This window comes from Clupea harengus, chromosome 21 (assembly GCF_900700415.2).
Source record: "Clupea harengus chromosome 21, Ch_v2.0.2, whole genome shotgun sequence".
Taxonomy (NCBI): Eukaryota; Metazoa; Chordata; class Actinopteri; order Clupeiformes; family Clupeidae; genus Clupea; species Clupea harengus.
In genome coordinates, this window is record NC_045172.1 from 9,384,791 (window position 1) to 9,410,976 (window position 26,186).

Consider the following 26,186-nt stretch of genomic DNA (forward strand, 5'->3'; position numbering starts at 1 on the left):
CGGGGAATCTGTAGCGGTGACTTAACATAAAATATCGCAGAGGCCCAAGATTAACAATCGGAATGGTTGAAGTGGAATGTACGGCCATAAATAACAGAAAATCAAATCGACTCAATCTCATACCTGACGGGGTGAGTTATCTCCCTCTCTCGCATGTCCAAAACTCAATATTGGGTAGTGCAGTCCGCCTGTCAATGCTCCTTAATCTTGCTGTCAGGACAGCAGATATATTTTAAAGGATTGCCATATTTTCCCCTTCTTCGCACTGAATTGCCTGGCCTTCCTTCTTCACTTACTGGTCTGTCTTCTTCCTGCCTATGTGTGTGTGTGTTTGGGGGGGATTGCTTTAAACCCCCTAAAGTTAGTGTCTAGACCCCCCCCCCCCAATAAAATGCTTCACTTCATTAAAGCTATGAGAAAGCTATATGTAGAGCTATCAAAGTATCAGCTATCATTGTTATTCAATAATAGAATTTACAATCATTTACTATCTGCTTATAACTGACCACATCACCAAACTGAAAACTTTGTATAGTACTAGTATAGTAAATACTTCAAGTAAAAATGCCTAGGCCTACCTAAAAATAAAGTCATGACGATATGGTCAATGTTTCCATTTTCGGTTGTTCTTTATTAAGCTATGGAAAGTAGCTAGAATAATGCTAGATCATACTTTGCCTTTTTTTGTCTCTTTGGTATTTCTGTATATCAGGTCACTAACATGCGCACATCAATTAAACTGCTATTTAAGAAAGCACTTGTTGTAAGCTGATGGATAACATTTATGTCAGCAAATCTGTACGCAATGCGTGTTTCTCTAAAATTGATGATCAACAATATTTACGGGCATTAGACGTTGAGGCATCGCAGGAAATTGAGAATTATCTGATTGACCTGAGGGCAGTCATGGATGGGGGGGGGGGGGGTCACCTCACAGAGCCATTGACGGATGGATGCTCTGTTCTCATTCGGTGGGCTTGACGGGGGCCTGGCCAAAAAAATAAACAACAACAACAAAAAACCCAGCAGCCGTTCCCTTGGCGAAGAGTCAGAGTGCAAACGGCATAACAGAAAAAAAATATCGCTCACAGCACAGCAGGAGTGGCGTGGGGAACGTGACTTTCAATCAAATGAACCAAGATGAGGTGAGAGATGATGGGAAGTTATTTGTGTTACTGTGTGCGTAAGGGAGGCAAGTATGTCAGAGAGAGAGAGAGGGAGAGAGAGCGAGAGAGAGAGAGGGAGGGAGAGAGAGAAAGAGATGGAGAGAGAGAGGGAGGGAGAGAGAGAGAGAGAGAGGGAAGGAGAGCGAGAGAGGGAGGGAAAGAAGCTAGCTTTTAAGAACAGTGATGAAAGAAAACAGAGATAGAGATGAGCTGTCCATCACTCCAAAGCACTTTGAGTCCTCAGGTCTTATGGGGCAGAAGGGGAAAAAAACATAGTAATGTATGCACTTTACCCTACTCTCCGTAACTCTCTCCTATGCCTTTGTAGGAAAGAGGATTACAGACAATTCTGATGGACAAGTGAGTGTGAGAGTGTGTGTGTGTGTGTGTGTGTGTGTGTGTGTGTGTGTGTGTGTGTGTTGTCTGTCTGACTAGGGCCATCACTGCAGAGTCAACATTAGCACTGCATGACAGTGCATTCAGCCTGATCTTTTTCCCTCTACAGCTGCCTTAAGCCGGCAAGGAGCCAGCCACACTTAGTAACCATGGCGACAAATGCTGGACCGCGACGTAAGCTGATCAATATCCAAATATTTAATGAACTCAAAAATGAAAACTCAAAACGACTTATTTTGCCCCCCCTTTTGGAGTCGAACAGACTGTTATGTAACGCCTGAGAGAGACAGAGAGAAAGAGATTCAAGTGAGAGAGAGAGAGAGAGAGAGAGCGAGAGGGGGGAGCGTGAAAGAGAGAGAGACTTGCATTGCTGCTGCATTGTCTATGATTATGCATTTGCCCTTGAATTACACGTGTGCCGTGTTAAATGTGGTCCCAGCGCACAGTGTGCACAGTGTCAATGACAGCAGCCTCCTGTATTCCAGTCTGTGGATGCAGAAACTCCAGCGCTGTCTGCTGCACCAAACCCTTCTTTTTACCCTGACTTGCTGCCTTCAAACGCTTCATATTTCTTTTTACTCACCCCTCAGTAGGGCTGAACGATTTGGGAAAATAATCTAATTGCGATTTTTTACCAAAATATTGCGATTGCGATTCGATATGCGATTTTTTTTTTTATCCTCTTTTTTTCCCAACAAAACGTAATGAATGATTTAAATATGACCAACACAATATTAGATACATTTAGTGTAAAATATTCTTTCCCACATTTTACATTTTTATTTAACTGCTCATTACAGAAACAAGAACAACAAATCGGTGGCTTTGCCACTGTGTATTTAAGTAATTTAAAAAAAGTAATTTTAAGTATAAACACTAGGCATGCACTTTTTAAACACTGTGTGCAAAATGTACCATCTTAAAAAAATTAAAAAATTTTTTTTTTTTTTTTGTGACCACGTTTTTTAATCGCGAACGTTGCGGTTAGAAAATCGTGTCATATCATATCGCGATTAAATCGCAAATGCAATTAATCGTTCAGCCCTACCCCTCAGTATACTGTAGGCTACATTCCTCCAAATATTCCTCTCCATACAGTTCATTAACCCTCTCTCTCTCCCTCTCTGTCACTCTCACCTTCTTGCTCTCCTACCTTCAGTCCACTGTAGTTATTTTTCATTCACCTCTCTCTCTATCTCTCTCTCTGTCTCTCTCTCTTCTCTCCATCCATCCTCTTGCTCCTCCTCTCTCTATTTGCATATCACTTGCTGATGAGTGGTTTTCTCTCGTGGCTCTGCTTGTTGCCCTAGAGTATTCTTGTCAGGCATCACAACACAATACAAGAGATGAGAGACTACAGCTCCTTAACGGGAAGATGCCTCCCCACAGGCCTCGTTTGCCTCTCCTCTTCCTCCTCCTCCTCCTCATATCTCCTTTCCTCTCTCTTTTTTCTCCCTTCTTGCTTCCTCTCTCCTTTTCCCCCTCTTCTCTTCTCTTCTCCTCTCCTCTCCTCTCCACGCCTTGCCTTGCCTTGCCTTGCCTTGCCTCCTCTCTCTTTCTCTTTGGCTCATCTGTCCTCCCCTCTCCTCTCGCTTCCAGTCTTCCTCTGCTCTACTCTCTCTTCCTCTCGCCTCTCTCATCTCCCTCTCTCCTCCCAACTGACTCTTCTCCTCTCGAGCTTGTTTTTTTTAAATTTTTTTTTAAAGCAAATGAATAAAAAGGAGGCCATGGGTCTCCAGGGGTGCTGATTTCTTACATAACATTATAAAAAATTCACACATCACATGTTCTTATTACAGAGCAGAAAAAGGGAGAGGTGTAGGGAGGGGGGGGGGGGGGTGCTGCAATTACACATTAAAATAACCGAGAGAGAGAGAGACAGAGAGAGCCTTCCAAATGTTTCCTCCAACCAATGCACTGAGACACTGCGTGGCTTGCACACTCGAGCACACACATGCACGTATGCACGCATGCATGCAGGCGAACACAAAACAACCAGAGATAATGAACAGCCTCCAAAGGGGAGACGCAGCCTACTATGCTTTCTCATCCCTGGCAACTCCCCCTCCCCAATCCCCCCTCGCACACACAAACACACACATACACACACACACACTCACACACACACAGATACACACCTCCCTTTTCTCCCCCAGCAGCCACTAAAATAATGTGTGCTGTATCACTCGGGCACAGACTCATTTCTCCTTTTTATTACTTCTGTGAGGTATTTTTCCTCATGAAAAAACAATACGATTACCGTTAAAATGAGGCTGGTCGTGACGCCGCACGCTACTCACATCATTTATCTCCTACCGAGACACAGAACTAGAGCGGGTTGGAAGACGGTGGGAGGGAGGTGTGTGTGTGTGTGTGTGTGTGTGTGTGTGTGTGTGTGTGTGTGTGTGTGTGTGTGTGTGTGTGTGTGTGTGTGTGTGTGTGTGTGTGTGGTTAAAGAAGTGCAGAGTGTTTTTTTAAATAAGCCTAACTACAACTTAACTGTACCTACAATATTGAACTTTAATGGAATGCCTTTACTTCTGTGCCGGTGCGAGCCCGAGATGAAAAAAAATCTTAAATGCAGAAGAGTGTATTACACTCAGGCTTCCACCATCTCTGAGGCTAATAATCTAGTTCTCCCAACTCTAGGCTTCATTCGGAGGGAGAGAGAAGAGGGTAGGGACCATCATAATTATGATAATGGAGTCATCAGATGTTTCCCTGCCTTAGGGGTAGGTTGAGACGTCCGACTGAAAATGGAATACAAAAAAAATTATGTTTACAGTTGTTATTTGGAAATCAGGCACAGTGTTTGAATTATGAATGAGCAGGAACCCTCTCTCCTCCAATTCTTTCTATGTTGTTGTTTTTCTCTCTTTCTCTTCCCTTGCTTCCATTTAACGATGCTTTTTTCAAAATGTGTTATCTCTTTGTAAATCAGTCCCACCCCGGATAACTGCAGGAAGGCGGAGGGAGGATTCGTGGAATTCACAAGAGCAGGCCGAAGGTGTTTCAATTTCATCAAATAATAGCTGAACACTAAAGCCTCCGTGGCGAGAGAGAGGGCGAGAGAAAGAGAGGGAGAGAGAAGGTAGAAGAAGGGATATAAAGACTAGGCGAGAGACAAGATAGCAAGAGAGCGAGGGAGAGGAAGGGATAGAGAGGAATAGAGGGGGATGTGAGCAGGGGGGCAAATAAAGGTCAAAGGTCGAGATACACTACTTTTTGGCCTTTCATAACCGTTTTACCTGACATATTTATATCCTCTCATAAAAACAGGATTAGAAATAATGCAATGTCAAGTTTAAGTATTGCTGCTGTCCCTCCTTGCCTTGTTCTGGTGGCAGGAACAGCAGCAGCAGCAGAAGCAGCAGCGTTGGCAGTCAATTGAAAACCGCACATGTGAAAAAGGGAAATAAAAAATGCATTTTAAAAATGCTTCCCAGCTTCGTAGCCAATTAGTGAATGGTGCTGCATTTCCAGAGGTGTTGAAACAGCAGTCCACCCCTGTGCTGGTGTCAGCGTAGCCGACAGGCTGAAATCATTAACAGCCTCTCCGCTGCCAGTCGCTAATACACACACACACACACACACACACACACACACACACACACACACACACACACACACACACAAACACAGCTCTGTCTAAACTAGGTCAGGCGAAGGGGTGGAGAAAGAGGAGACACAAATCGCCACTCCAAGTTTCCAGGAAGGAGTCAAACATGCACACGGTCCTCGGCTTGTAACAAAAAAACGACACGACCGGAGGGCAGCTGAGACAAACACGGCAAATGAAGCATTTCGCAATCGCCCAGCCGCTGGTGGGGGAGGACTTATACCCGGCTGCATCTTCCCAATCCATTTTTTTTTCTCTTTTCGGGGAACTGAATTCCATGCCAAAAAATCAAGGCATTTACATCAAAAAACACATTTGTGTCACAAATTTCCAAAAGAGCGCCTGTCTTGGAGAAAACAATACAAAGACGAGCTGCAGAACATGCTTGCCTTGCCAAGACTTTTAACTAGCTCACCACAAAACTCTCTCACTCATCTTGAGAATAATTTGCTGCTTCCGTGCTCTGTCTGCAAGATACTTTAAGACTATTCATCTCAGTTTTCAGATTTAGTTTTACAGAGCGTAATTGTTTTAGTGCACTGATGGCTAATTTCCCCAATTTACATTTGGCATATGCTCAAATGTTTTCTTTTTCATTGCATTCTAATGCAGTAACTGCAAACAAACAGCATAAAATAGAACCTTTCCCCACGCCCCCATCACCACCAACCACCAACCACATCAAAACATCTCCATCTCATTCCCTCCCCTTATCGAAATGGCATTTTCTTCCTTTTTCAACGCGGCACGTGCACACGCGTCAACGTTCCTTCACCCTCTCCCTCGCTCGTGTTATGTTTGCGCGCCTGATGCCGGTGGCAAATGGAAGAGGAGCTCACGCTAACATGTGAGGGCTGGATTAATTGTGTTTCAGACAGCTGCTTCCTGTATCTTCGAGGGCTGTGGCGGAGGCACGTTACATAAGTTATTCATCTCAAAACAAATTATGCTTGAAAAAAACAAAACCCAACTCCGTCTGCCTCTCAACACATATTTCAGAGAGTGAGTGGGCCCAGTCGATCACATGCCAGGGGTCAGCCTGGAAAAGCTGGCCATTTTTATATCGCAGTATGGTCATTTGGATGGCGCCGAGCTCAGGCTTGGCAGGCATCAATGGGCAGTCGTGGACTGTCTGCTAACTGGGCCCGATGCAGAAGGAGAAACGAGAAGAGAAAAGCAAAATGACTGAAGTATGAAGTGGGTAAAAACGCAGTTGGTGAGTGAGAGGAAACAAATAACTGTGTGTGTGTGTGTTTGTGTGTGTGTGAGTGTGAGTGTGAGTGTGTGTATATGTGTGTACATGTCTGTGTGTGTTGGAAGGGTGTTTGCTATCTTCACCATCCGTCATCTGCTATTTTCTTGGAGTTTTTTTTTTTCTTACAAGGTGGAGAGTGTGTGAACATCAGAGCACTGCTTTATAAGCCTAATGAAAGTGTGTGTGTGTGTGTGTGTGTGTGTGTGTGTGTGTGTGTGTGTGTGTGTGTGTGTGTGTGTGTGTGTGGGGGAGGGGTGGGGGAAGGGTGGGACGGTGCTGTGAGACAAGGCCACTGACACGTGCTAATGATGCTTGAGCACAAAGGCATCTTCCTCCCGCCGTGACCTTTACGGCTAGCTGGGTGTAGCGGCGGTGCAGCGTGGCACGGAGCGGCGGGCGCGGTGCGGAGCGGAGTAATGCGGCCACGAGGCCTCCTGCTGCAGCCTAACTAACAAATCAAACCGCAGGACTTCTTCTGGCTTCCCCCCACTAAGGCACAGCAATGGGAGCCATCTGGCATGGAAGTTTGTTACCTTGTAATTAGCGTGTCAAGCTGACACAGTATTCTAAGCAAGAACATACTCACATTCAAGTTCAGGAGACATTTAGCCCGTACACATACTGTAGTTCAGAACATATGACAACATTTCATGTCAGAAGGACAGCTGATATATTTAACATGCTCAATATCTCTGGTGTTGCTAAAGAAACAATTTCTTCTAACATTGGTGTGTTGTGTCATAAAACTGTGATAAAACATAAGCAAATAGACAGTTTCAGATGTGGTTAACACACTGCTGATCGCTGTCACCAAGGACACTTTTTTATATATGAGTGCTGTTTTTGGGCCATTGATTAATATAGAAAAAATAATGAAATAAAGAAAATGACAGCACACATGACACTCAAGGGATGTATTTTTCATCCTGCTGTTTCTCTCTCTCTCTCTCTACTCTTTCTTTCTCTCTCTCTCTCTCTCTCTCTCTCTCTCTCTCTCTCTACTCTTTCTCCCCCCAGTGGTTGCTTGCCCTCTGAGGACTCTGAGATCTCTTGAGGAGAGTCTGAAGGTCTGTGGGTCTCATCCAAACACAAAACAAGCCACACGCTGCCACCACTGATCCAGCAGCAGCCACCAGCTCCGGCACAGCTCTTGTGCCGACCATGTTAATGAGAAATTATCTGAAATTAATTAAGATGAAAAACCCGGTCCCCAAGGTGAAGGACTTGATTATTGTTGTGTCGTGTAAATCTTCCCTAATCCCTCAAAAAATGTGAAAGCTGGCCAAATGTGCCTCGTTTTTGGTCCCAAGGTGCTGACTGTGAACTGATAATTTTGTCTCTATAAACGATAGGGTGAATTTAACTCTCAAAGTAGAATTGACTCAATTCTATATCACATTTTCTAGGCAACACATGTTTTGCCCTTACATTTGTTTTTGTTGTTGTTGAGTTTTTGTGAGACATTTGAGTGCTGCACCTTCATTCAGAGCCCCCAACCACCTGGAGCTGAGGCTAAATATGTGCTGACACTTCTGTGCACAGCATCCGGGTGGGGTCACCCCTGCTGTGCAGGAGGTGCTAAGTGAGGTCGCCAGGATGGCGAGTTGGGACCAGGGGGAAACAAGACGACAGACAGACAGGAACTCTCTCTCTCTCCCTCTCTCTCTCTCTCTATCTATCTCTCTCACACGCTGCCAAGTCCCAGTCCAACAGGACAGGAGCGCGGGGGAGGCGTCCATAGGTGTCACGGCGGATTACGGCAGGCTTCAAAACAACGCGTTAGCATCTCATTCTGTGTCACGTGCCCGCCGTCTGCTCGGAGCGGCGGACAAGATGGGTGCCACAGGTCATTTGGCGAGGTGTCACGCCTCCTCAGCGTCTGATGTTCTGAGCCTGGTTGTTTCACCCATCTTCTCATCACTAGGGAGACGGAGACGGAGACGGAGGAAGGGAGCACGCACTGACTGGACCATCACAGTGAGGAATACAATCAGGACTCTTCTACTCCTTGGAACTCAGTGACAGGCTAGTGGCCGTTCAATCCTCCAGTGACAAGTTCAGTGTTGCTTTGTAGGAGACCCACACTCCCTCAACCAAGTCACATGACCGATAGTCTGCCTGCCTCCTTCTAGGCCAAAGATGTTAATGCATGACCACAAAGAAATGGGCCATTTTTGGTCCACAAGTGAGAATATAATACATGGTTGTAAACAGCACACACACACACACACACATACACACACACACACACACACACACACACACACACTCACATACATGCATGCCTTTCATGTGTGCACACATACAGTCATATATACACATACGTACCTCTGGGGCCGAGGTTCAAAAGGAGGTCTGCCTGAAGGCCTGCCCCTAAAGTGGCAAAAGAATAAAATAAAATAAAGATATAATAAAATAAAACCTAGCCTGGGTCACTGTGACACCCCAACTCCATTCCTTGTCATAAATAAAGAATGAATAGATGAACACTGGCTTGGAGGCAGGCCAGCCAGCCAGCCAGCCTCCTGCAAAAACAAATAAACAACGAAAGCAAAATAATAAAAAAACAAAACAACTGTGTTATTGTCAGGCCCCACTATTTGGCCCCTTTTTTTCTATTTATTTATTTTCTTCCCCCCTGTTTTTCCTCCTGTAAGGGGTTGAGCCTTGTTCCCACTGATATCAACACGCTGCAGTAATGTACCCCGGCGAATATATGAAGTAGTAAAAGTTGACTCCTGATAGATGCTAGAGGATACAGCGTGCACTGGGGACCCTGGAGCAGGCAGACTGCAGATAGGGCGGAGACTTCGTCAGCAAGGCGGATGGCGAGGCGAAAGATCCATTAAGGGCTTTTATGAGCAAGAGTATCAGTGGGCATTAGAATTAGTTATTTTATAGCAGAGTTAGTAATAAAGTAGTGACAGGAAATTATTAGCATTAGAAGCGATGGCGACATTTCCGAAGGTTTGGGCGTGGCGGGCCGAGCCCACCCATGTCACTTGATGCATTGCGGCTAATATCAGAGAAAACAGGTGCGGTGGATGAGTTGCGTGTCCACGCCAGACGACTGCTGGCTTGAATGGTCTAAAGAGGTGGTATTTGTTAGGGTGGAGATTAATAGTCGCATTCTGTTTCAAGCAGATCGGTATTCATCTCCTATCCATCTGTAGCATTAACTGGGGGCGTTATTAATGTTGAATATGCATGTGCTGTCTACGTATGCATGTGCTGCCTATGTATGTATGAATGTATGTATGAGTGCATGTATGCATGCATGCACATGAGAGCCATGCGATCTTTGAGCATTATGTCCTTTGAAGTGCAATATCAGTTCTGGGGGAAATTAATTTGATCACACTCTTGGTAGCCCCAATGCTGTTTTAATTTTGATTTTTTTTTCATGCCCCTCTACAGAACAGGAACTCTTTGTCTGCGAACGGATGTGAAGAGAGCAACAAAGGAGGCTATAAACAGGATATCTGTGATCTAACAAGAGGGGTGAGCGAGTTCTAAAAGAATTCTTGGAATTCTTTCATGCGCATTTCTCAATTTTACATCACCCACCCGATCCCTCAGGGCAACAACAGTGCTCCCTTAAAAAAAATAAAAAAAAATAACTTAAAATATAAAATATGAACTCCAAAGGAATTGTGGGAAGCCAGACTAGCAAACTCACCAAATACGACCAAAAAACCTGTAGTGCTTTCCCCCCACTTCAGGAAGTGACCCAAAGTACCAGCATTAGCATTTCTCTGAGGGAGATTCACCATTAACATGCTACAGATATGAAAACTATGCGGTTTGCTCTGCTTGCGTAACTCTGCAAGTTGCAGAGCCCACCAAGAGCTACTTCAGGGACAATGGCGCTGCACAGCGTAAGAGGAAATCACACTGAAAAGCATCGGCAGCTCATATGAGCTGTTTCAGTGCATAACAAGCCCATAGTCCCCAAGTGACTTTAGCTCCTTGTTCACAGTTAGTGTAACTTTTTTTCAAAACAACGTTTATTTTGCTTTCTGTGAAGCAGTCAATCTAATCTGCCCAGATGTATCAGTGCAGTTACTTAATATTCCTCTTTGTATTTCAGATATTGCAGCTTGCAAATAAACAGTAAATGCTAAAATGCGTAATTGCCTTTCAGTGCTGAGGCCATCATGGCAAACCTCTGTAATGCTTTGAAGGAAAAAAGGACAAAATGTTCAATGATAGAGAGAATATCTGGTCATAAACCTAGCCAGCGACCCACATTATTCACCTCTGCCCTTGCCAAAAGAACCTGGAATTTTTCCAATTTAAAAAAATCCATTTGGAAACCAATTGGAACTTATTATACTTTTGAGGCTAATCCTTTAGGAGTTCTCTCAAAGGTGCTATGGGGTATCTCAGACCTAATAGGATACTGAAGGGACACTGTAATTGCACTGAACTTTTTTTGGTGGGAGGACCAATATCAAGAGTAAAAAGGTAGTAAAAAGCCCACGGTGGGCACCTAAGGAACACTCACACACCTTGTCGAGAAGGCCCTAGCAGTGGCATGTGTGTGTATTGAGGAGGTCGATATACAGCACAACACACGTCTTATCCTTGCCCAGAAGGTGCCATCATAACACACCCGTGGCACTAAACTGCAACGCCATGAATTCCAGGGGAACATGCCGAGTGCCCACTTAATCTTAGCAGCCATCAACAAGAGGGCCGGGGAGAGAGGAGAGGCCCCTGTGCGAGAAGTCTGTATCAAACTGATTTACCCAAAATTGCATGCTGTCCAGAGAAATCCACTGAAGTACATTCTACTGTGTAACTACACTGAATTGAATATTTAACACTGCAGCCTTTGATACAGGGGGCAGCCTTTTGAAATCTTTCCAGCAGCCAGCCAAATTTGAAGTCGCTTGATATGATACACTAAAGAAAATTTTATAATATAGCTCTTTATATCCAATTCAAAGGTGGGGAAAGCGATTTAGCCTATGTTTAATGCAAGCTGGAGACAAAAAAGCGCACCTTAAAAAAGGAGAGAAAGAGACATATTTGTCCTTAAAGAGACCTACTCAAAGAGGTAATGAATAGTTATCAGTGATAAAATGATCCATGTTTTTTCAGCTGTAACTATCTTTCACATCTTAATAACTAAAATACTCCCAAGCACATCCATGTTAAGCTTAGCATGTAACTAACACAGATTCTACACAAAAATGTTTCACACTAAATTACTTTCTCAGTATCTATAATGGACTTCAAGCACCTTGTACCCTGACCACTGAAATGACATTGGAATAGCATTAGCATTACCGCTAATTCATGAAATAAAGCTACAAGCAACCAAATGCTACAAGACAATTCAGTTAAATATAAATATAATGGTGAACGCCTCATCTACACATGGCAGATACACAAGTACATACAGTTGCAACGTCATCCTGCCAGCTAACAAGAGTGTTGGGATGTAGAAACTGACATTTTAACCTACATTTTAGCTACACTGAAACACCATTTTCCAAAATAACAAGCTAAGGGTAAAACGGACAGAAATTTCATTGACTGGTTATTTCACCACATCCCCCTCCCTGTGTCTCGCTACTGTGCCAGTGAGACCCGCGAATACGTTCTTTTTGCACATGAAGAGCCCTGGCGCGCACGCTGAGTTGAATCCATTAGTCCTGCCATGTCTCAGTGACTCCACTGTCTACACGCTCTTCATGCAAACCACCATCACCGTGCACCGTTGCACCAGAACGCAGAAGCGCAGGATTCAGATATGAGGAGTCTGCTGTCCAAAGCAGAAGGGGCAGAGAGCAATCTTGCAGAAAGGCTAATAAAAAGGCAGTTTTTTGAAAGAACCGAGAGTTTGGGGAATAAGGGACTGGGGTTTCGCATTGTGCCGGGGAGAGGATTGAGGTCAACTGAATAAGGGCTGTGTGTGTGTCTGCGAGCCAAATCGTTCAATGCGGGTTCCAAATCATCACATTTTGAAGAGGTCATGCAATTGGCTGGAAAAACCGACCAGAGTGTAAAAGATATTAAATTATATGAAATGATATTAAACGATTGCGGAATTAGCTTTTTTTATGTGCTCATACGAAAATGTGTGCTTAACTGATACAAAGTAAATGTCCAGTATCCTTCCATGCATGGATCCACCCAACTGAAATATGCATTTATGCCTACAGTATGCATCTAATAATAGGAAGGAGAGGTTAGTGGGGGGATGAATCAAGATGAGCTGGCTGCTATAGAATGTTCCAGTGGTAAGTGGAAAGATTGACTGCATCTTCATCAACCCCCTTCCGCCTTCCCCAACATTAATTCTCCTTACGAAAATGACATGTCTTCAAACATCATTAGCAAAGGTTCTACTTCCTCATTCCTTTCCATCTTCCTCTGCCATCCATACACCCACTCATCCACACACACACACACACACACACACACACACACACACACACACACACACACTGGAAAGTAATGTACTGTATCTTCTCTAATAAGCTTTTTTTGGAGGAAAAATGTAAACTACAAGCTCTAGGCTGATTAGGAATGAGGGGTGCACGCTGGGAATATTGAACGAATTATTATTTTTGGAGCAAGCCCTGTTGCTATCTGGAGTATGGAAAAAACTAAATGGAAGGCATTGGCGGCGACGGGCTCTGCTGAATTAGCTCACAAGCTAAAATCAATTAGGAGTGCCTCTTCCATTTGTTAAGCTGAGTGCCTCGCATGTGTTTCTCTGTCGGGAGGCCGGGAGATTGGGGAGGGAAGGGAAGGTGGGCTTGTGTGTGTGTTTGTGTGTGTGTGTGTGTGTTTGTGTGTGTGCATTTGTGTGTGTGTGTGTGTGTGTGTACGTGTGTGTGTTCAGAGGGGTGCTGAGGCTGGATAGCTGTCGTGTGGCACAGAAAAACAGTTCTACACTACCCAAAAAGTTGAATGTTACACACCTGTTTTGTACAGACAGAACCATTTTTAGATGACCATAAAAAGGCTTGTGTGCTATTTGTGCCGCTAAAAGGCTGTTCTTCGGGGCTGAAAAATTGCTGTGCAGCTCGTAGCCAAAGGGCGGTGGAAAGGCGAGGTGTAAATACCCTTGAAGGCTGCAAATTGCAACAACCCTCTTCTTTTTCTAAAAGTAAGCCGCGTGAGCACTGTTTTTTCTTCTGCTGCTTGCTCCTGACAATAACCTTGCTCTGACGAATCTTCGTTTCAAGTTCGGGCGTGCTCTCCCGCTGTCCGTGATGGGGCACTATCTTTCCCTCCCCTCCTGGCTTCACTCTGTGTCCTCCTATAACCCCAAAAACACAATCACCACCCCAACCCCTCCCCAACCTCTACCCCAGCCTCAACCCTCCCTACACTTTCCAAGTGGAGCATTAGTGGGTCTTCCGTGAGGCTTTGTGGAGGAGCCTGCAGAGTCATTGGGTGGTGTTGCTGTGCTTTTGGCAAGGGCTGGTTAATGGTGGCCGCCTCGGGGGGAAAGAGAGAGAGAGGGAGAGAGAGAGAGAGAGAGAGAGAGAAAGCTAGCGCAGTCCATGCAGTGGGAAGGAGGCAAACGGCTGCAATAGACCGTGCTGTTTACCAGGGCAGCGGTGCAGTGCCTGTGTTCTCGTGACGGGTGGGGTGGTGGTGGAGTGTATGTGCATCCCTGTGTGTGTGTGTGTGTGTGTGTGTGTGTGTGTGTGTGTGTGTGTGTGTATGTGTGTCGGAGGTTGATGCCGGGTAGCTATGGTGGGTAGGTGGCGGCGATGGGGCTGTGGAGATCTTGAATGTTACCCGATTCGCTGTCTGCTGCAGTCTTTTTAATAATTAACACCAGCTATCTCTCTCTCTCTCTCTCTCTCTCTCTCTCTCTCTCTCTCTCTCTCTCTTTCTGTTTCTCTCTCCTCTGTCTAGCTGTGGGGGTTGCTACATTAAAAATGCTGCTAAAAACAGAAAAAAAACTTGTAACTTCTTTCCATTTTAAGCAATTTCTGCATATGCTGTTTTGATTCATTGATTTCAATTCATCAATTGCAGAGCATAGAAAAGCACAAATGCATTAAAACAATGATTCTATACACCACATCGTCTAGGTCCAGTCCCGGCACATTAACTGTTGGATCGACTAAGGATGTCTCATATCCCAATACAGGAACTATCCCACTGCATCAGTAACCGCAGCAGCATTAGCTCAAAAAGCAACCCACGTGCCACGACACTTCGATGCTAGCGCGTTGCATTAATGCACAGTATTACCGCTGGGAAGTTTTACTGGGGGAAACATCAATGCATGTATTAATATAATTAGCATGCTGATTTCAAATCTGGATAAGCTGCTATTGTGGAGGCTGGGTTTGGCTCAAATAAAGCCCTTGTTCAAGTTCAAGTTTATTTGGGTCATATGCCTAATATGTCAGGAACAACTGTACAATGAAATGCTTGTGGTGAGACTCAAGTATTCTACAGCTATACATAACCTAATATGTACAGCATAAAACAAAGAATAAATAATTACTCATTATCAAAAAAATAAATCACAAAAAAGGTAATATCCAAAAGCATTGGGTTTACACTGGGCTATCAACCATAGGAGGATGCCTCTTCTGCAGCTACCATATTAAATAATGCATCTTGTCCCATTTCTCAGGCTTCTCATAAGAGATTTATTACACGATGACAAATGTATGAAAATTAGCAAAATGCTTGAAAAGAAAATAGGACATGGACTGTCTGACTCATCTGATCTCCACTGCACTAGTCCCCTGCTCCTCTCTATTTACACTACAAAGATATATGCACCTGTTGTGTGCAGTATTGTTTAGTAAATATAGTACCACGGCACATGGCTTAGTATGTATTTTTAATGATCAAAGGATTCCAGTGCCATCCCGCCTCACAAAGCTATACTCCCGACGACGTGTCAACAACGAGCAGTTGCTATGCAACTAGTAATGTTTATGCAAGGGGAACAAACAGCAGTCGCTCAATTAGATTTTTTGCACACTTGAGACGTACAACAGTATTCTGTGACTGAGCACACAGCTGGAATGTGGACTCGATGATGGGAGAAGAACATGTTCAAAAAGACGGCCAGATAATCTGTGTTTTTATAAAAGTCATTAACCAAGACCCCAGGCCTTGGGCTCCCAAACAGACTGTCTCCTCAGCTCTGGCTCAAACGAGCTCTGGTGCTTGGAGTCTCCATCGTCCGCCCTGTCCATCTCTCGCCTCCCCCCTGCCCTCTTTCCCCACCTGACCACAGACAACCCCAGGACCAGAGACCCAGAGGAAATGCAGCTGGAGGGGAAGGGCCTGTCCTATGTTGCCCTCATCTCCCCCAGTGGATAATGCAATCTCTCTCTCTCTCTCTCTCTACTCTGCCACAGACACAATATGGATCTAGCATCCAGGTCCCCAGCTAAAGATTAATGTGAGTCTGCCAGGCCTTAAGTCCTCTCCAAGTGGGAGGCTTCCAACCTCAGCAACACCGCACGACAGAGAATGATACTGGAGAGGTCCGTATAGTGTGTGTGTGTGTGTGTGTGTGTGTGTGTGTGTGTGTGTGTGTGTGTGTGTGTGAGGACGGGGTGTGTGTGAGTTTGTAAGGGAAGAATCCATCTACTGTACCTGAACTGTCAGCTTTTTGTCATCAGTTCCTTGTCCTTTACTCCCTTCCCCTCTTTTTTTTCTCATTCTTTCCTTCACTATTTTTTTCATGCACGCATATCACCAATGAATGTACGATACGGTAGTCACACACACACACACAATTGTGTGAACCTGTCCCGTGCTGCACCAGTACACACACACACACACACACACACACACACACACACACACACACACACACCTACACCAACACACACACACACACACACACACAATTGTGTGAACCTGTCCCGTGCTGCACCAGTACACACACACACACACACACACACACACACACACACACACACACACACACACACACACACACACACACACACACACACACCTACACACACACACACAATTGCGTGAACCTGTCCCGTGCTGCACCAGTACACACACACACCTCACATGCCAAAGGAATGAGCGAAGCAGATGTTGCGCCATGAGCCAGTGGTTATCTTTCACTACTTACGGAACGCACAGCGTGGGAAGCCCAAAACCTGTCAAAGAAATCATTAAAACGCATGGACTGCATGGAGCCAAATATGTTAATGGCATGGAAATAAACCTAGCTACCAGCAGCCTGATCGCATCCATACTCATAAAGACCCCCCGCCCCTCCCTCCTCATAAGCTAGCTGGAGCCAACATATGTTGGGCATAAAAGAGCGTGCATTCGGGCGTATGACCTTGGATTTCAACTGACAACGCTTGCAGCTGGCAGCGTTAAACTTCACCTTTCCCCCCGGCGGCCTTTGAACTAGGACACGATTGTAATTGACACATTAGCAGGGGTCGAGCACAAGGCATCAGCTCAGACCCGCTTAATCAATCAGCGAGTGATCATCAACCAGATGGACAAAAGAAACTTGTTGATGGATCAGCCATTATGGGGGGGGGGGGGGGGGGGGGGGGGGGGGGGACTGCGACGCTTTCCTGCAGTCTGGCAGAACCATCCCAGGAGACTGAAACTACATTGTCACTGTTTTCATGTTTCATTAGACTAAAAGCTGCTGGGCTGTTGGGAGCGATTGTTTGAAGGACAGAACATAAAGACTCCTAATGACTGGACCAAAGCAGAGACTATGGCACATCTGGTTCTATAAGTCCAATTACTGTAATTCAGTTACAGATCTTTTTCTGGTCCAATCTTGTGACAGTTACTAAATCAGTAATATCACAGAAAATGCTGTGGATAGCAGTTGCGCAGAGCATACAGAATCCTTCACCATAACATAGTGATAGAATGCCATCCTGGTGAAAACCGTTGCATCCAAGTTTCTATGTCTTATGTCAGAGTCTAGTCCCATAGTCAGTTCATTTACTTTGACATGTATCCATTTGCAGATGTTTTAGCCATTATCCATGACTTGGGTGGCAGTACACAGCTCAGCAGCGTGGCCTCAATCTACATACTAAGTTCCAGATATTCATTCAAATCATTGAGCTGTCAGTAGTGCACACAGAGAGCACTTTTTATAGGCTGCGGTTAGTAAGAAAAGAAACGCAGACAGGAGCAGAAAAACAGACTCGTGGCATCGTGTACGTGCCTGCAATGCAATTCGTCCGCATGACAGGCCTGCTGTTACAATCATTAGATTGCTTTCTCCTCCTCACGTCCCTCCACTGCATCATAAACACATTTCTCTCACGCTCTTTTTTCCCCAGTCACATTTCCACCTAGTTGAGGGCTAACCCCCCCACACCCGAAACACACACACACACACAGAGACACACACACACACACACACGCACGCACGCACGCACGCACGCACACACACACAAACACCCGCACGCACGCACACACACACACACACACACACACACACACACACACACACACACACACACACACACACACACACACACACACAACCCTGAGTCCATCCTTCAGTCGAGCTGATTTTCCAGGCCTGGCCCCTGATTGCTGAAGTGAGGCAGGAATTAAACAGGAGAAGCAAAGTAAAGGTCACCAGCAGTGATGAACTTCTCAGGTCAGGTAGCATCAAATTGAACATTGATCACCCCCACAGAATGGATCAATCCTATTAGGCCAACGTCTGCTCCTAATACACCCATTTGTCTATGGTACAGGGCCTCTCTGATGTCAGTTAACTGAGAATAATACCCACCATGGATGTGTATACACCAATTGTCCGGCAGTAAATGAAGCTTGCAATCAGACACACTTGCTTTTCTTTTCTTTTCTTTTCTTTCTTTTCCTTCTCACCACCACTTCAAGCCTGCCTGTGATAAACAAAAGGAACCCTTCCAGACAAACATAAACCACTTGTGGCTTGCCATTTCTAGGGGTGGGGGCCTTAAGCACCGCATTTGGATTCCTTCCACAGCGCGAAAGGTTTTGCAGATAAATATTTTATTTTGCATTTAATTGCAGTTTATGGCCTGAAACGCACCACTCGACAAACCCTAATATGATTCTAATGGTTATTGTCTCTCTGCAATTATTTATATATATTTCTTTGTTTTTTTTATTGCTTATATGCTTTCCCGAACATCTGGCACAGTGAGACACACAGAGGCACAAACAGCAGCACCCCTGCATGCCTGCTTCCTCTTTTTTGTGCTCTGGATGATGTATATCCTCCGAGCCCATACGATTATGACAATACAGCTGTGAGCCAGCCATGCATCATGGGTAATTGAAGAGTGGCATATTTACAGTGAGGAACAGATGAGGCAGTGCCATTAGCCCCCTACGGTGGTATTTGATTTCTGCTCTGGCATTGTCTTCATTTTTTTCCTCTCTAACCATGACCCCTGAGGGGAGACCTTTGAGCCTGGGGGTCTGAAGGAGAGGAGCCGGGAGAGGAGGCGGGAGAAGAGCCGGGAGAGGAGGTGGGAGAGGAGGTGGGAGAGGAGCCGGGAGAGGAGGTGGGAGAGGAGGCGGGAGAGGGTATCCCGTGGTGAGGTCTGGGAGCTCGTGGGGGTTCGGTGGGGAGGCAGCGGCCTTGGCTCTACCTGCTGCACTTTTTTCGGGTGCTGCATTCATCAAACGAGCGAGCTATTACTCTATTCTGTCTTTTGGCCAGGGAGGAGGAGTGAGAGTGTGAAAGAGAGAGAGAGAGAGAGAGAGAGAGAGAGAGAGATAGAGAGAGAGAGAGAGGGAGAGGGAGGGAAGAAGGGAGCGGTAGGGGAGAGAGTTCAGCTAAAACATAAGTGAGCGTCGTGATAAATAGATCCAAAAAGAAGCACCACAGACTCTCTCCAGCATCCAACACTCTCCTAGAACAATCGACCGACCCAAGGACGAAAAAGAACCCCCCCCCCCCAAAAAGGAAGACCTGCACCGACCTAACAGGGGGATTTCTGAGTCAGAACACCTCCAGCAGATGCACAGCCAGAGGCCCACATCACAAGGAATACATCCAATCAAAACCGAATTGATTCAGGGATGCGCACAGTGTTGCCCGACTCGATGCGCCATGACATGAAAATCAGAGCACTGAAACAGATATCATGTTCAATTAATCTCCGCAGATTATAGTGGGAGCGAAGAGATGCTGCGATGGTAGCCGCCATGCCTTTTGACTTTGTGCAGAAACTGCAGATCCTCCACGTCCTCCTCCTCTTCTCCGTTCGCAACGGGCTAATAGCCGAGCTTTAGTATTCCCCACGTCTCCGGCCCGAGACGTTTGCCTCACATTATGTTCCAAGTTATCGCTTTCAGACTAAATTTGCCAGTTGACATTTTGGACCCACCGCCAACAGGACTTCGTGGCTGGGGGAGAAGGAAGAGGAGTTGGGGGCAGGGGGGGGGGGGGAAGAAAAATTCCCCTGAGCGATCCTTTTATCAGCAAACTGTCTGTCTTGACCTTGCCACCGCTCCTCAAACAATCACGGCTGGCGCGAAAAACACGGGTAAACTCGTCGCTCTCCAATCTCTCAGCTATCAAAAGATACACGGATGCAATTTCTCTCTCTCCGCTGCGTGCCAAAGGGGGTAGGGTGGTATCAGTGTGTGTGTGTGTGTGTACCCGCAGGGGAAACTGGCATCGGATACGGCTTTCCCCGCTGCCCATCTTCCTGTTTACCGTGTCTGCACGCCTACCCCACAAACTCCACAAACGCCACCCCACTCTCCCTAAGCACGTGACTCTCCAGCTTCTCAGGGGCGATGATCGGCTCTAGCACTGACAGCCCACATGGGACCGGGCCCGAGCCGGAGAGGCGAGAACATCTGCGCGCGGCATATGGAGCCGGCATGGAAGAGAGGGGCTGGGGCCACGCGATGGGACCCCAATCTCGGTGATGGATGCTGGGCTTTCTGTGGCGGCCCTGCTGGGGTCTATGGCGTCTACGCTGAGAGAAGAAGGAAAGAGGAGGTGACTGGGAGTGGGAGAGATAGCAGGAGAGAGACAGGCTGAAAAAGAGAGAGAGAGATAGGGAGAGCAGGAGAGATGGAGAAAGAGAGAGTGCAGGAGAGATTATGAGACAGGTAGAGAGCGAGACAGAGGGAGAAGCAAGGCCCCTTAGCTCATTTGTGTTTGAAATTTGAATTGGCAATGCATCGACACACTGAAAGAAGAACAGGAGGGGGAACACTGATCTTCACAGCACACACACTTCAGTGTCACTCGCTTCCCCCTCTGGCAAAGTTGAAGAGTTTAGTCCCTTACACTTACTTTTTCACTATTCTGTTTTTTTTTTAGTTTTGCATTGTGTGAGGGGCATACAGAGTCTCAAACCGCAAGAGTAATGCAATCGCTAGTGACTCAATCACAAACCCCCGTGCTCATAACTGACTCTCCATAAACAATGTTGTGTCGGGAAAGCAGAGAGAGAGATAATGAGAGAGAGAAAGAGAGAGAGAATGAATGGCGTCAGAGAAAAATCACGGACGGCGATCATTTGCACGTTATTGCTTTTTACGTCCTTATTAAACACCATCATCGGTTACAGGAGGGGAGAGAAAGCCATTTATCAGGGCCTCTCGCAGAAGCCACAACCCCCAACCACACAACTTTATGAGGAGCCATGACTGAGGCAACATGAAGAAGGCGATCTCTCAACACATTTATCTTCTTTTTTTTCTCCAGTTAGGTGAAGGAGATGAAAAAAAAAAACAGAAAGAATACTGTTTAAAGATCAAACAGTTCTCTGCCTGATGGGCCGAGGAAGAAAAAACAACATCACAGAGAGCAAAGAGCATATTCTCAATACCTGCCCGCAGAGTGCATGAATTAGCATCAATAATGAGCTCCCACGTGAGCATCCATACATATATAAACTGAGCACTCAGGCATCACACACAAACAGTACACAAATGAGATATACACTGCTATTTACAACCCAGGGTTCTCTCTCTCTCTCTCTTTCACTCACTCACTCACTCAGTCACTCACTCTCTCACTCTCTCACTCTGTTTATCCCTATCTATCTCTGTCCATGTATATATATATATATATCTCCTTCAACCCATTCGATGAAAACCCACACAGAACCGAGCATAAGATTATTTCTAACAAAAAGAAAAAACGGATTCTATAGTTAATTATGATAATTACCTGCTCCTAACTGACTGCAACAGTTTTTAATGACAACTTACGTTCCATACAGCAAGCACAGAGCAGGGAAGACAATACCCAGTGGATCTACCATTCAGACCAGCTGGCATGATTATATAGTGAACTCAACACAGAATGTACTGTATTTTATGCCGTGCCTGTTTTTGCTTTTGAATGGAAAGTGGAGAGGAGGAGGAGGAGGAGGAGGAAGAGGAGGGCAAGATAGAGGATGTGGGGAGGCAAAAGGACAGAGGAGAGGAGAAAGAAAAGAAGAGGAGGGAAAGAGATGAGGGAGCAAGAAGGAGGCCAGTGGCAGTGTGGTGGTGGCCTTATTTGAGAGGGAAGAAAGAGGAGGAAGGAAAGGCAGAGAAGGAAAGAAGGGAAAAAGAAGGGGGCCATGGTGGTGTGCTGTTGGCTGGCGCCCGAGAGGAGGAGAGGAGGAGAGGAAGAGAGGAGGAGCGGTGTCCCGCACAGCAGCGTGTCTTTAGGCTGTCACTGGAAAGGTGAGCGAGTGTCAGTCCAGACGCCACAGCCGGCCCCGCTGATCCTGCCTCTGTCAGCGGCTCCAATATGCCAGCCGCTCAGGGGAAAACGCTGCGTCAGGAGGACACACACACACACGCACACACACACACATGGACACACATATAGACAGACACACACAAGTATAGAAATGGGCACACACACACACACACACAGACACACACACACACCCACACACACATGCACACATACACACACGGACACACATACACACAGGCCCTTAGGTTTACATTTTATACAACTGCCTGACAACTGCTTGCCATCTTTCCAACTCTGAGTGCCTGAGGGAGAGATATATGTGGGACTGCAAAATGCACACACACACACACTCACATATGTGCATACAGTCACACTGCCAAACATCAACTATCCCTCCCTGTGTATCGATCCACACGTATTCATTCACATGCATATACACACACAACACCACCAAACAAACAAAATCAAACGCCTGTAGATCTTAGATGTAGGCCCAACCGGCAGCAGGCAGCGCCAATTTTACATCTGGATACTCCATGACACCACAGCATGGTCAGAGAGAGAGAGAGAGAAAGAGAGAGAGAGAGAGAGAGAGAGAGAGAGAGGGACGTGGCAAGGTGATAACAGCCAGTGGTTGGACAAGCGCTTCTGTAGAACAGGGCTGGGGGAGAGACGAGGTGAGTGTGTGTGTGTGTGTGGGGGGAGGGGAGGGGAGGGGGCACATCAGAGCCACTCTCAGGCCTTTGATCTGTGTCCACAGACACCATGGAGGGAGGGAGGGAGAGAGAGAGAGGAGGAGGAAGAGGAGGAGGAAGAGGAGGAGGAGAAAGGCAGGTTTTATTCACACAGGCCAAGGGAATGAGAGACACAAAAGGCAGCAGACGACCATCCCCAGCTTGGATTTTTGGGGACGGGTGAGAGACAGAGAGAGAGGGAGAGGGAGAGAGAGAGAGAAAAGAGGGAGAGAGGGAGAGAGGGAGACAGAGAGAGGGGGGGGTAGAGGGAGCGAGATGGAGAAAGCAGAGCAGAATTCCAGGTGGGGGGGCAAGAAGGGCATGATGGAGAAAGAGAAAGGAAGATGAGGAGGGCTGAGGAAGAGAGGATGGAAAGGGAATGTGCTAGTGAGGAAAATAGAGAAGTAGAAAGAAAAAGAGGAGAGAAGGAGACTGAACTCTGCAGAGGATCAATCTGCTGAGGCCTAATCCACAGAAACTCTAAAAATAAAATCAAGAGGGAAGCTGGTCCCATGGAGATGGAGGGAGAGAGATGTGAGAGAGAGAGAGAGAGAGAGAGAGAGAGAGAAAGAGAAAACGAGAGGGGGGAAAGAGAGAAGGAAAACCCATGATTAATTAAAAGAAGAACAAAAGTGGCCTATGCCTCCAGTGGTTGGTCTTTTGTGCCCGCCTCCACGACACGCCACAGCTGCAGAGAGAGAGAGCAGGGTGCCTAGGCCGAGTGCTGCCCAAATACGGCCTTTGTTTCCTCTCACTGTGTCTGTGTCTCTCTGGGATTCTCTCTCCATCCCTCCCTCCCTTTCTGTGCTGTGAGCTTTTCCTTATCAATCTCCCCCTTCCTCTCACACGCACACATATGAACACACACACTGTGCACTGCCCGTTAATCCCTGCCAAATGAACCACACTGGAGTTCATAGAACAAGGAAGGCAAACATTCCAATTGAGGCTATTGTTGGTAGATACCTTGAAACGGGTGCAAAATCGAGAACATGCATGTCATACGAGATCCCTGACCCTCCTCCAAAACAAACCTACGCCTTTCTTATTTTATTTTTTGTACCCAGTCAAACAGCGTCTGTGTGTTTTTCTCCTGTTCTCTGCTTCTACACTCCACCCATGGCAACACATGTTACGGAAAGACCATTATTAGAAACCAGGGACAAGCATTTACAAATGGGCACCACGCGCTGCATATGGCAGCTAAAACCAGACAGATTGGAGCAAAATCGCTCTGGGAAAATCTCAGCAGAGAAATGGCCTTCCAAGAGCGATGGAGAGAGAATGGACTTTCATCGTGAGAAAAACACCAGGCGTGCCACAGGCTCGATAGAAAAGCCTCACTTAACGCAGTCGAAAAACTACCGTCACTGCTAGTCTCTCTCCCTGCCATGTCGGTAGCAGTAAGAGCAGAGGGCCTACCCACTTTAAAAAAAAAAAAAATGGGAGACTTTCTTGAAGTCGATCCAAACTCACACAAAGCCTCCATTTATTAATTTTCTTTCCAAGAGACACTTACGACCAAACCCCGAACAGCAATATTAATCTTGCGTGGCAGGGCAATTTATAATTTGTGACATGCGAGGGGGCAGAAGGCGAGGGGTGGACGGGGCTTCCGAGGGGGTACTCAAAGGCAGGTCCCCTCGTCCGCCTTGGCTATTTCCCAGCATATCCGCTCGGTGTCAAGAAACAATTATACACTAATAAATTCCCATCAAGGCCAATGGAGACTACTCCACAGGTTAGTTTAATTTGCAATTATTCCCCTGTATCGCTGAATGCTTTGTTAGGAAGGGCCACAAAGCCACTATTAATAAAGTAAGATGAATGATCCATCGCACAGAGAACCCCTAGCTGTGATTATGGTCTCTAAATAAGTCTTTTTTTCCCCCAAAGCTAGTCTTGGTTGTCATTGGGTTTTACTGTAGTATTGATTTAAAAAGTTGCTATAGAAATGTGCAAAGTGTGTGTATATGTATATGTGTGTGTGTGTGTGTGTGTGTGTGTGTGTGTGTGTGTGTGTGTGTGTGTGTGTGTGTGTGTGCTTGTATGTGTTTGTATGTGTGTGCAGTACATGTATGTATGAATAAGAAATAAGAAACACAGATGTAGCTAGACACACACAGAATAATATGGAAGGGAGAGGAGGAGAAATCGAGCGAAAGAGTACAAAAGCAAGCGAGAGTGGTAGAGAGGTGGCATGTGTGAGATCACACAAGAGCGCAAAGGTCCCGCTCACATGTCGTTTTGTTTTAGCACACCAACGTGGTTTTTTTTCTGGCTCATTTTCGTTTCAAGGCAAAACACACATGGAGAGCGACACCGCTGTCACCACAGAGCTGACCCGGGCAAGAAGTGGCGACGCGTGCACCGCTCTGTCAGCTTCCCGCCGGCTGACAAAACTACGGAGAACGCGACTTCACCCGAAAGCGCGAAGCACCAGCGGCACTTGTCTCACCGAGTCTGGGTCCGCTTCACATCCCCCAGCATGCAACACAACAAGAACGTTCAACAGCAATTCCCTATTAATTGCAGCCCAAACGATCCTAATGAGCATGGAAAACGTTCCTTCTTCAGTACATTTTCAAATCAATTACAGAACTATGCCAGCTGAGTAGTGACGATATGAATCTTTCCTTTGTTTCTGTTGCCACGCCAACACATCCCTTCTCATACAAAGACACAGAAACATCTGTTTGCCAGGTAGAGTCTTCTAGTTTCTCACTTGCAGTGATCACCATTCTTCATTAAGGTATATGAGAGAGCCCCAAGCAGTAGGAATGTAGTATGTCTACTAGACAAAACAAAGGGAGGTTCCACTTAAGCAGCCAACAGAGTGGGGAAACTGGCATGGGATTTTGAATCTATTGTGTCTGTCTTTATCTATAACAGTGTTGTGAGTAATCTGTCTATGCTTGATGCAAAGTTTCCCTTATCAAGTTCCTCAGAATGTGCTGTAATGACTGAGAATGGAGCGGTAGGGGTGGGGAGGAGGCGAAGAGGAGGTTGTGAGGGTTAGGAGTGTGTGTGGGGGGTGGGGTGGGGTGGGGATCTCTCCCCGGCTTATTTGCCAAGCCGAGTTTATTTCATCATCTGCTGGAGCCCCTTGTTGACAAACAACCGCACTCAGAGTGGGACAACAAGCGCCATCGACTCGACCCTTGACCCCGCTCTTTCTCTCCGCCTTCCGCCCTTCTGCTTTGCACAACACTTGACTGAACTAGGCACTCAATGTCTGTTTCCCAATCTTTGCCCATCTCTCTTTCCCTTCCTCTCTCTCTCTCCCTCCATCTCTCTCTCTCCCTCCATCTCTCTCTCTCTCTCCCTCTGTCTCTCCCCTGCT

At 46.2% G+C, this 26,186-nt stretch overlaps 1 protein-coding gene across 7 annotated transcripts in view; it reads right to left on the reverse strand.

Moving 5' to 3' along the window:
* il1rapl1b (interleukin 1 receptor accessory protein-like 1b) overlaps nucleotides 1-26,186 on the reverse strand; it is a 261,412-nt gene that overhangs the window by 176,002 nt on the left and 59,224 nt on the right. For 4 of the 7 annotated variants that reach the window (XM_031558957.2, XM_031558954.2, XM_031558955.2 and 1 more), the window contains exon 3: nucleotides 8,765-8,809. The exons of the other annotated variants lie outside the window; for them this stretch is intronic. In XM_031558957.2, coding sequence (XP_031414817.1) covers nucleotides 8,765-8,809 — 45 coding nt within the window. The remainder of the gene's footprint in view (nucleotides 1-8,764; nucleotides 8,810-26,186) is intronic. 7 annotated transcript variants of the gene reach the window in all.